This window comes from Onychostoma macrolepis, chromosome 11, assembly GCF_012432095.1.
Source record: "Onychostoma macrolepis isolate SWU-2019 chromosome 11, ASM1243209v1, whole genome shotgun sequence".
NCBI lineage: Eukaryota > Metazoa > Chordata > Actinopteri > Cypriniformes > Cyprinidae > Onychostoma > Onychostoma macrolepis.
Genome location: NC_081165.1, coordinates 17,583,773 through 17,594,498, shown reverse-complemented (window position 1 = coordinate 17,594,498; position 10,726 = coordinate 17,583,773). Strand labels below are relative to the sequence as shown.

Below are 10,726 nucleotides of genomic sequence, written 5' to 3'. Positions count from 1 at the left end.
CGTGACATCTGATCTATAAACATCATTTTAGTCCTCAGTTTTATTTGGAATAATGATGATATAAAAGTAAATCTTTGTTTTTCCCAAATTGGGTCAATAATAATATTATTCTATTTTCTCAGTTATTAAACTGATGGTTACTTATATTCTTATTCAGAGTTTCTGAGTAAATATAATATTCCTGTCACTCCTCGAGAGTTCGCCATTGTAATGGACGCCATTCCCTGTGGGGCCATAACTCTTCTCAAGGGCTCTGCTAGATCCCAATTTTCTTTGTCAATGAGTCATCCTTTCGATACAGTGATTGGGAAGATTTGTTTTTTATCTGTCGGAACAAAAGAATTAGACAACTGTTTCAGGCTGAGATAACTTCTCTCCCATATATTGTGTCCCACTGGAATGGCCTGTACAGAAACATTCCATGGAAGAAAGTGTGGACTTTGTCATCTAAATATTTAAAAACTAATAAGGTAAAGGATGTTTCTTACAAATTACTTCATATTTTACCCTGTTAAGCTTTATATTATTTTTTTTTATGCTACTTTTGTGGGGCTGAAGATGAATCCATGTGCCATCTTTTTTGGGAATGTACATATACTCATTTATTTTGGAAGGATTTTTGTACATGCTTTTACTTCACAGAGTTTCTGTTTGTTATATAAATCTGTCTTATTTGGTTGTCATAACTTTACTAAAGAAGACAAGGACAAATATTATTTGATAAACATTTATTTTTCTTACAAAATTATTTTTTACACAAATGTAAGTTTCAAGGTGCCAAGCCCTACTTTCCTGTTTTCTGTAAGGACCGTAAAAAACCTACCTGGACACTCTTCTTACATCCAACAATTCCAAAGCCCTTAAAACTGTCTCATTGTGTCATTTTCATAATATTTTCCTGATTTTGTAACTAATAATTGTATTCTCAATTGCACTCACCACTGGCATTGGTTTTTTGTATGTTCTTTATGGCAATTATTTTAAAAAGAAAAGAGAGAGAGAGCTTTATTTATTCAAAATACTCGAGTCACGTGTTTCCGGGTTACAACAGCACTTCCGGTCCCTCTCCTGTTTCAGTATTTAAAATATATCAATGTGAGGATTGTTGAAGGGTTTACAGGTAGGTTTTTAAAAAATGGCTGATTCGTATTTATGATTTAAGTTTAACATGACCGTTAAAAACAGCAAAAAGTCCTGGTAAATCTCAATAACTGTTTTATTTACTGTCATTTCGCGTTTGCTAACACTTTAGCTATCACGCTAAGTATTGGCGCTAATACGTGTTAGGCTGTGTCTCAAAACCTAGTTTGCTGACTACCTAGACAGCATTTTTTGCATCAAAAGTCGTGGTTTAATAAATAAAACGTTTGGTATTTATACGAAGAGCAACAATAGGCAGTCAGCTGACTGTTGGATTCTGTTGCAGGTGTCTGAGCTGAATGCATAATATATTGCAAAGGGATTATTCAGATACTTCAACGTTATTAAAATGAACGAGCTTCAGATGGTCAAAAAGTAGATGATTTACAGTGCTGGAAGGTAGAAGAACTAAACAAGGATTGTTTGCTGCTTACAACACTGTATCTGAGTGTAGCCACACTAATGTGTATTTCCTTATTGCAGCTGTAATAAGAAGAACAGGGAGGCTTTACTAACATGGAAACAGAGGAAGTAGCGGCTGAGGCACCTGCAGAACCAACAACCGAAGTCAAAGATGCAAATACAGAGGAAAGCAAAGAGCCCACAGAAAGCACAGGCATTCAGAATCATGTCACAGATGAAAACAAAGAGGAAGCTGTAACTGAGAAGGAGGGCGAGTCTTCAAAAGACATCGACAAACCACCTTGTGACTGGTTGGAGCCCCTCGAAGAAGACTGTGATGATTCCCAGAGTGTTGATGGAGAAGTAGAGAGCCTTGCGGGGAGCGAATGGAGCGGAAGTGTGGTTAGTGTTAGGAAAAGCACTGGAGAGAGAGGTGGCAGAGGTGTTGGGTATGTACATGACCTGGATTCTACTAATTTAACACCTCGCAGCAAACTTTGATGAGTTCTAGAAAACGAATACATTTTCCTTTTATGCACTTTACTATTTTTTAATCTAAAACAGATGTATGTTTTACTTTTTCTTCTAGGAGACCGAGAAGGAGAGCCCAATGCGAGGTAGATGAAGAATGGGAAGATTGGCCGTCATTAGGGCAAGGATGGAAACGCAAACAGGTTTTTCGTCGGTCAGGCACCAGTGAAGGACGCAGTGATACATACTATATGAGGTATCGTAAAAACGGCTCAATTAAAGGAATAGTTCACCCAGAAATGAAAATTTGCTTAAAATGTACTCATCCTCAGAACATTCAAGATGTAGATAAATTAGTTTTTTTCCCCATATGTACAGATTTGGATCAATTTAGCATTACAACACTTGCTCACTAATAGATCGTCTGCAGTGAACGCATGGGTGCTGTCATAATGAGAGTCCAAACAGCTGATTAAAACATCACAGCAATCCACAAGTAATCCACGCAATTCCAGTTTATCAATTAATGTCTTGTGAAGTTAAAAGCTGCATGTTTGTAAGGCATTTTAATGTTAAACCATTGCTTGTGGCCAAAATGTGAGTGTAATAACACGTCCTCCAGATAAAAAGTCCATCCGCTTTTGTCCGCTCACATCAAAATATTGACAGTTTTTGCTTGTAAATGTTGCTTGATCTGTGCATATTTAGTCGTGTGGATTATTGTGATGTTTTTATCAGTTGTTTGGACTCTGGCATCCATTCACTGCAGAGGATCCATTGGTGAGTAAATGGTGTGGCACTTTCATTTTGCATCACTCATTCATTTTATTATTATTTTTTCCTTTCAGTCCAAGAGGTCATAAAGTAAGAAGTAGGGTTGAGCTTGTGAAATATATAAGTGAATCTGTGGACCTCACAAATTTTGATTTTAAAACGGGCCAGTTTCTTGGTGAAGGGCCTCGAAGAAGAAAGGTGAGATGTTCAACATGCTCTCTTCATTTTTGGCTTCAATTTATTCACATATTTCCCATTAATACCTACGTTCTGGTATCCATAGAGAAGGAAACCGGATTCTCCCCAGGCACACTTTTCTGTACCTGGTTTTCCAAATGAATTAGCAGATACAGGCGGCGGTAATCCAGGATCTTCAGCTAGTCTCAGCTATGGGACGGCTCCGAAGTTCGGCTCATATTCAGTCCAAAAGGGTGCCAATACAGTGACCACGCCAAAATGCAGTACCTATGCTAGTCCTGAGACCGATACCGCTTTACCAAGTGCCGCTGCACAACTTACTGTTGATCTGACTGAAGATTCTGCGAAACCAACTCCTCCTCCTCCTTTGGGCGGTTCAGTGTCTGTGGCCCCAGATAGGCCCGTCAATGGTGCCAGTGGAAATCCACAAAAATTTTTTGGGTAGGGAGTGTTTTTTTTTTTTTCTTACACTATAGCCTAAATGTCAAAAACAGTGGTGATAATGTCTTTCTTCACTCTGTTCTTTTTGTTTGTACTCAGTGTCTGCCTAAAATGTCATAAAACCTATACTTTTGAAGAGGGACAAACTTTGTGCCAGAATTGCAGGCTAGAGGATAACGCATGTAAGTCAAAATGTAGTCATTTATTTTCAAATTTGTGAGTGCAAGCTAACATTATTGTTGGTGTTGTTTTTTTTTCTCTGTTGGTTTAGCAATAGTAAGACGAAGAAAACCCTACAAAAAGGTACGTTTTTATGTTGGGTTTTTTTTTTGGCTTTATGAAATGTTGCCTTACAAATAAAAACACATTACTTTGTTTTTTTCTTTTTTTTTTTCTTAGCGGGTTCCATGTGGCCGATGCCGGGCTTGCCAAAATTCTGTGGACTGTGGAAAATGTGTTAGTTGCAGAAATGGTCGGCTACGCCTTCGACTTAATATCCACTCTCGTAAAGTCGTTAAGTGTCGCAAACGGAAGTGTTTGCGCCCCATCCGTAAAGACAGGGCTGTAAAGGTAATTATTATTATTATTTTTTTATAGTCAGTAGATGATATTCTATATTATGTAAGGACATTTGTGTAAGAATAAGAATATAATTAAACTGTTACAATATTCTAAATAATAAGTGGCCTTAGAAAGTGTTTGAACCATTGCCCACACTTGCAGTGTCAAGCTAGAGGTCGACCGATATGGGTTTTTCTCTGGCCGATACTTAGAAATCAGGTCAGCTGATGTCCGATATGTTTGGCTGTTTTTCTCCCCACCCCACCCCCCCTTCATCTCATAATAGAGAGTTTGAGTAAATGATTAGTGCAGGTTACAAGATAGTAATAGTAGTAGCCTAATTCATAGTAATAATACATTGCTCAACTGAAGCACCTTCTCAAAACAGTTCTGAAGCATGCTTTTTGTTTATGTTTGCTGACAGACACCAGCGTTTCCCCCAGACTTGCAAATGCAAATTCATTCTCTGCCAGCAGGAGGCGCTGTTGGAGCGGGAGAAGTAGCGGTTTCCCTGGTAATGGCTGTAATCAAATAAGCCTTTGTTTACAAATGCTACTTTATCAGGCATTACAGGAAAGACTAAATGAAAATTACATCAAAGCTTTTCTGAAGATGGTCAGTTCTTCTCGAAGATACATTCATATAAAAATTGTAATTTTGGAACGTGCAGTGCTCAGTTTATTCAACGAAGTATAAGCCTTTTGGAAATCTATTTGTGGCGGTCAGTTTTTATATTGTGACGAGCCGACACAAATACCTCAATGTATTGGAAACACTGGACACTGCTATAATCAAATGGCCATAATCTAAGTGATAAAAAAAAAAAAAATTACACGCATTACACAGCCTGCATCTCACGAGCGATGACATTGTGGAGGCTATTGTCGGGCCCAAATGTGCACGTTATATTCAGCCCAGAAATTTCGTCTGAATTGAACGCGTTTCTACTTTCACATGCAAATGACTTTCCGGCATCGTCGGCATGATCTGTTTTGTTTGATGGCTTTGTGAAGTCAAGTCACCTTTATTTATATAGCACTTTTAACAATACAGATTGTGTCAAAGCAGCTTTACAGTATCGGATAGGAAAATAGAGTGTCGGTAATGCAAAAGGACAATAGTAAACACTCAATTTTCAGTTAAAGGCAGTTGATCATTGAATTCAGTGATGCCATCATCCAGCTCAGCTCAGTTCTAATAGTATTTGTGCAATCAAGTCGACGATATCGCTGGAAATTAAGTGTCCACAGCTAAGTAAGCCAGAGGTGACAGCGGCAAGGAACCAAAACTCCATCGGTGACAGAATGGAGAAAAAAACCTTGGGAGAAACCAGGCTCAGTCGGGGGGCCAGTTCTCCTCTGACCAGACAAACCAGCAGTTTGTGCTGAGGGCTCATCTGGTTCTTGAGGTCTTGACCCGATGGCCGTCTAGGAGACAAGGTCTTCACTGGGGATCTGTCTCTGGGGCTCATCTAGTTGTTCTGATCTCCGCTGACATTCAGGGCTGTAGAGATCCACCATCTGGGCTGGATATGGACAGGATCCGGGTGACTGACTTTGTCAGAACCTCAGTTTTGTACTGCCCCCACTGGTGTCTTTTTACATTGTACTTTTGTTTCCACGTGGCATTTGTGCCATAAATTAAATGCACAATGAAATCCACACATTTTCATGAATTACTTGATTGTTTAAAAGTTTGGGGTTGGTAAGAAAGTCTTTTATGCTCACCAAGGCTACATTTATTTGATTAAAAATACATTAAAATGGCAATATTGTTAAATATTATTATAATTTTAATAATTAAACAGTTTGCTACTTTTATATATTTTAAAACACAATTTATTCCTGTGATGGCTAAACAGAATTTTCAGCAGCCATCACTCCTGCTGTTACATGTTCTTCAGAAATCATTTTAATATGCTGATTACAGGCTTTTGAACAGTAACTTTGAGTTACTCTGTGTCTAATGATCAAATAATCTTTACTCATCTTTATCTAATCCACAGGCATCAGAATGGCAGTTTCCAAACACGGCCAGATCATTAAGCACAACTTCAAATATTTCACAAGTGAGCATAAAATGCTTTAAACTACAATGTTCTTTTCACACAGTGCTTCATTAGGCTTGTAGAAAAGTTTGAATCATTCAGTCTCCCTCTTCTTTTATTTTTCAGCCCTCAGTGTCAGAAGATTTTGAGGAATCACAGGTAACCGTCTAATAAATAATCTCTCGGAGTAATCTGAGGGATTCCTGTAGAACAACTATATCTAAATGTTGTTTTCCTGTAAGCAGAGCTCCTATCTGCAGTACAGTGACTCAGAGGATCTGTCTATGTTCTTTGGGGGTAATGATGGTGACAATGGCCTGGATGAGGTAGAGTTCTAGCTAGCCAGTTAAATACACTGCAGTAACGTGATCCAAGTGCCTTGATCACAGATATGCACATTGCTTGAAGAGATTCACAAGTATTTGTTCTCTTCTTAGTTGGGCTATATTGCATTTTTTAAGACATTTTCATGGCTTAAGCTGCAAATGTTTAATACAGCCAGATGTAATCGGAGACTTAAAACAGTGTCCTGAATATTCTTCAAATAGTGATTTTTGTTTTCTTGATTTGCAGATGGGTGTACCAAAAGTACGTCGCCGTTCCTGTGGGAAGTGTAAAGGTTGTGTTCGCCGTACAGACTGTGGAAGCTGTGATTTTTGCATGGACAAACCCAAGTTTGGAGGCAGAAATAAAAAAAGACAGAAATGCCGTCTGCGACAGTGCCAAAGAGAGGCTATGGTGGGCTTCCATAATATAATTTTAATTGTATTATTTGTGTTGACTTTTTCATATGAATGAGAGTGGTGTTTTATGGTGCGTTATTTTGAAACCTTTAGTTGTCCACTAAATCTTGTCTTTTTTTGGTTCATATAATAATGTAGTAATGTTTTTATGTAATATAGTATATAACATGCTTATCTGTTTATTGAGAGTGAATTTTGACTATTTAGAGAGAATTTAACTTGTTGAAAATGAATGACTTCTATAAGCTTGTTCTTTTAAAATACTGTGTGTATTTTGGTCAAGTGTGACAAAGTGTAGTTTAGTGGAATCGAAACAACAGTTAAATCCCTTATGATTCTTCCGTATTATTACGTATCTGTTACATGTTCAGTAATTGTGCAAAAAAAATGATAATCTTGTCTCAATGTTTGTGTTTAACAGAAGCATTTGCTGCCCATGGATGAAGCGGAGATGCTTTTCTCTCAGGGCTGGGTTACACACGGCAGGCCACGGTACACATATGGACGTGGTAGACCCAGGTCCAAAAAGTTGTGGGATTTTGAGGTTTCAGATAACGAGGCTGAATCATATGTGCCAAAGGCTTCCTCGAGTATTGCCCAGGTGCTGAATCGGAACAGGCTCCTTCATCCCAATCACAATAGAAAGGTATTCCAGAGTCCTTAAAGCGTTTCCGCTTGTTCCGGTTTGCTCTCAATAACTTTTTCTTCTTGGTTTTATTTTTGTTGATTTAGGCTTATGTTTATGCTGATGTTGCTAACAGTCATTTGATGAACAATCTCCCACTCTACAATCCACACAAAGTTGAGGTATGTTTTCACCATGAAAATGAATATAATACCCGTATAATATTAATCAAGTTAGAATGATTCATTAAATGAATCCCAGAGCAGTTTTCCCTAGACATAACTAAGCTTATTTGCTTTGTGTTGCATTTATTTGAACAGACCTATATAAATATGTTCGTATCTCATGTCTGTCATCCCTATCTCTTGAGAAGATGAGCCCCCAGCTGCACATAGGACGGGCGGAGATGATCAAAGAAAACGGGCTTCAAGGCAGTGGCATCAGTAGCAGAGCCCTTCTGTCTGCGGTAAGCTCCTTATGCCTGTCTGTTTTCAGCTTAAACAAATAAAAACAAACAAAGATTAGCAAGTGGGAAGTAAACTGTAAGCCAGTACGGTTATCTGAGGTGCTGTCTTACCGTAGGTTGGGTGGTGAAAGTAAAATAAATTCAAGATTGTAGTTTTACCAATCAGTGTTTGATATAACCAGTGTGTATGCATAGCTGTACACTTCTGATATTATTCCCACGCAGAGATGAAAAAATGAGGTGCAGAAGGCAGACTTCAAAGCTGAATGAGAATGCAGTGTTTCAGTAATTACATTGATTTTTGGTTGTCTTGACAATAAAGTCCTGTTTTCTTTCACATTATCTTTAGAAAACAAGTCTGAAAATAACAGTAATGCATGGCCTTTAGATAAATATTTGTAACATCTATAAAAAATAACGTTTTAAAGAAATTAATATTCCAACATTTGGAATGTTGCAAACGATTTCTATTTTAAACAAATGCCATTCTTTTGAACTTTCTGTTCAAACATACAAAACTTTTAGAACAATTTCCACAAACATATTAGGCAGCACAACTGTTTTTAACATGAATAATAATAAGAATGCTGACTTGAGCACCAAATCGGAATGATTTCTGAAGGATCATGTGACACAAAACATGTTAAATTCAGCTTTTCCATCACAGGAATTATTTTAAATTGTAAATTTTAAAGTTACGAGATTCGAGTAATGATTTTAACCGTATATATCATGTATATACATATTTTACTATATACTATATATTTATTTCCACTTCCCATTTATTTAGAGACCAGAGTTTCTTCCTATGGCAGTTCCACCACACTGCCCTGGAGACAGTTTGAGGGTAGGGAATCGATCACAAGGTTTGGCAGGTCAGGAACCATGCCAAGAAGAGCAACAGGAGGACGAGTCTTGTCCGTCGGTAAGAAGCTGTTTTAGGCATATGGTGTGTGATATGGAAGTCGTGGGAGTAGCAGTGATTATGTACATCTGGCTTTTGCAGATCACTCAGATATTCAGCATGGCAGACAGTGACCCTACCATCCAAGGCATCGATGTCAATCATGAACTGATGCCTCTCCTGAGATCTCTTCGTAGCATGGTACTTCCTGTCCTCTGGTTCTGTGTTGTGGTGGAAGGCCCTCAGTTACAGCTGATGCAGTGCTCGAAGCGCTCCACTATGGCAGACACCACCATTCATATCGAGCCCAACTTCCACTACCACATCAGCGTCCAGGGACAGCCGCTCCTGCCCACCCACAGACTCTACGACAGTCACCCGTCTTCTCTCGCCACTACAAAAGAGATTGTTGCGCTCCTTGAGGACCTAGAAAGGTACTCGATCTGCCAGGGCTCAGGGCACAAAAAATCCACAACTGGGTCAGAGCCTGTGGTTCCTGAACGGGCAGCTACCTGTGACTTCCTAGTTTTTTCAGAAACAGAACGCTGTGAAAAATGCAAAACTCTACAAAAAGTATAGAGAGACTATTCTGCACATGGGAATTGGTCTTCAAGTAATACATCTTCTATTTTCAAATTTTGAACTATTCTAGAATATCTTTCAACTCTAATATAAAAATATTAGAGCACTGTTTTGTTTTTTGTTGTTTCAGAAGGGTGCCAGCATTACATTGACTGACTGATGAATCAGTTTTTGGTTACTTTATTCCACAAAAAAAGGACTAATATTATGTCCCACATTAACAGGATAGTTTGCCCAAAAATAAAAATGACGTCATTATTTACTGACCCTGGTGTTGTTCTAATGTTGTATGTCCTTCTTGAAAGCAAACAAACAGGACCAGGGTGAGTAAATGATGACATAATGTTCATTTTTGAGAGAACTATCCTTTTAATGAGTGACCACTAAACATATAGATGTTTTTTGTTGTTGTTGTTTTTTTACCCTAGAATATGTGACACGTTTTGGTACCTACTATGGCTAAGGATGCTCATTGAATCCTGGTCATATAAATGGAGGTAGTGAATGGGCATGTTTTACACAATCAAACATTGAGCAGTTTAACTGTACATCTTGCCTTGCACTAAAGTTTTAATAGTGCTTCACATCCATTTTGGTTTAATTCCTCACACCAATGATATCTGTACATGTGTTATGCTTATGTACTTCTCAGGGGGGATTTTTCAGAATGCATTAATCAGGTGGAAGATCCATGTTTGTTAAAGATTTAATATTTGCTGTATGACATGGGATGAGGCTGCTTTCGTTTTGGATAGACAATTTTGTACATAGTGCAAGTGGTGGCAGAGAAATTAGATTAAAAAAAAAATAGCGAGAATGTTTTTTTTTTTTTATAAACGTCTTTTGCTTTCCAGAATTTGTTTCCTCTGTTACAAAACACTTTGAATTATGTTTGTATGTGCTTTCATATAAATAATCTGATTTATTTCTGTTTATTTAATAAATCATATTATCCGTTGGGTGACTGCCATTATGTGCTCAAGGCAATAGATATAACCTTATTTTGCCCGTTAATTAATCACAATACATTAAATTTTATATTATAAGTTTCCTCAAATGTATTTTATTGGTATATGAAAGTTAAAGTTTTTTTTTTTTTTACAGGGGGAATTCTGGATATCTCTTTGTTAGTGTTGTCAACAGTAAGAAAATGAATTAAATATTACATAAATTAGTGCAAATATGTCAACAAAATGTAAAAAATAATGGAATAAATTGGAAAAAAGGAAGGTTTAGTGAAGGTGCTACTCAAGTGGAGTAGTTTAAATGTGTGTTTTGGATGATTTCTTTCCACTAGTTTGATAGGTAATGAAAGCAACTGTTTTTGTTTGTAGTGTGTTGTCTTTATAAGGAGTCATTCGTTAACTCAATT

The 10,726-nt window shown here is 37.6% G+C and overlaps 1 protein-coding gene across 3 annotated transcripts; it reads left to right on the top strand.

Annotated features, from left to right (window-relative positions):
* The first annotated feature begins 1,023 nt into the window (after positions 1-1,023).
* Positions 1,024-10,405, top strand: mbd1b (methyl-CpG binding domain protein 1b). 3 transcript variants are annotated; one of them, XR_009273400.1, is made up of 19 exons: positions 1,027-1,120; positions 1,427-1,539; positions 1,624-1,991; positions 2,132-2,269; positions 2,862-2,985; positions 3,071-3,426; positions 3,526-3,608; positions 3,698-3,729; positions 3,826-3,996; positions 4,412-4,501; positions 5,993-6,055; positions 6,161-6,193; positions 6,280-6,360; positions 6,608-6,772; positions 7,199-7,423; positions 7,510-7,584; positions 7,776-7,868; positions 8,094-8,153; positions 8,659-8,733. XR_009273400.1 is itself a non-coding variant. In XM_058791620.1 (19 exons), exons 3-19 carry the CDS (start codon positions 1,657-1,659, stop codon positions 9,349-9,351), a joined length of 2,676 nt encoding a protein of 891 aa, XP_058647603.1. In that variant the 5' UTR covers positions 1,027-1,120; positions 1,427-1,539; positions 1,624-1,656; the 3' UTR covers positions 9,352-10,405. The 3 variants fall into 3 exon arrangements, 2 of the variants coding, with proteins under 2 accessions (XP_058647604.1, XP_058647603.1); XM_058791620.1 differs by lacking the exon at positions 8,094-8,153 and adding an exon at positions 8,875-10,405 and having other exon boundaries at positions 8,659-8,793; XM_058791621.1 differs by lacking the exons at positions 1,427-1,539; positions 8,094-8,153 and adding an exon at positions 8,875-10,405 and having other exon boundaries at positions 1,024-1,120; positions 8,659-8,793.
* Positions 10,406-10,726: the final 321 nt, after the last annotated feature.

Bases quoted from the DNA above. Each gene is read 5' to 3' on its own strand.
- mbd1b (XM_058791621.1), top strand. From the start codon at position 1,657: ATGGAAACAGAGGAAGTAGCGGCTGAGGCACCTGCAGAACCAACAACC. The intron at 1,992-2,131 runs GTATGTACATGA...TTTTTCTTCTAG, and splicing joins AGAGGTGGCAGAGGTGTTGG to GAGACCGAGAAGGAGAGCCC. The intron at 6,773-7,198 runs GTGGGCTTCCAT...TGTGTTTAACAG, and splicing joins AGTGCCAAAGAGAGGCTATG to AAGCATTTGCTGCCCATGGA.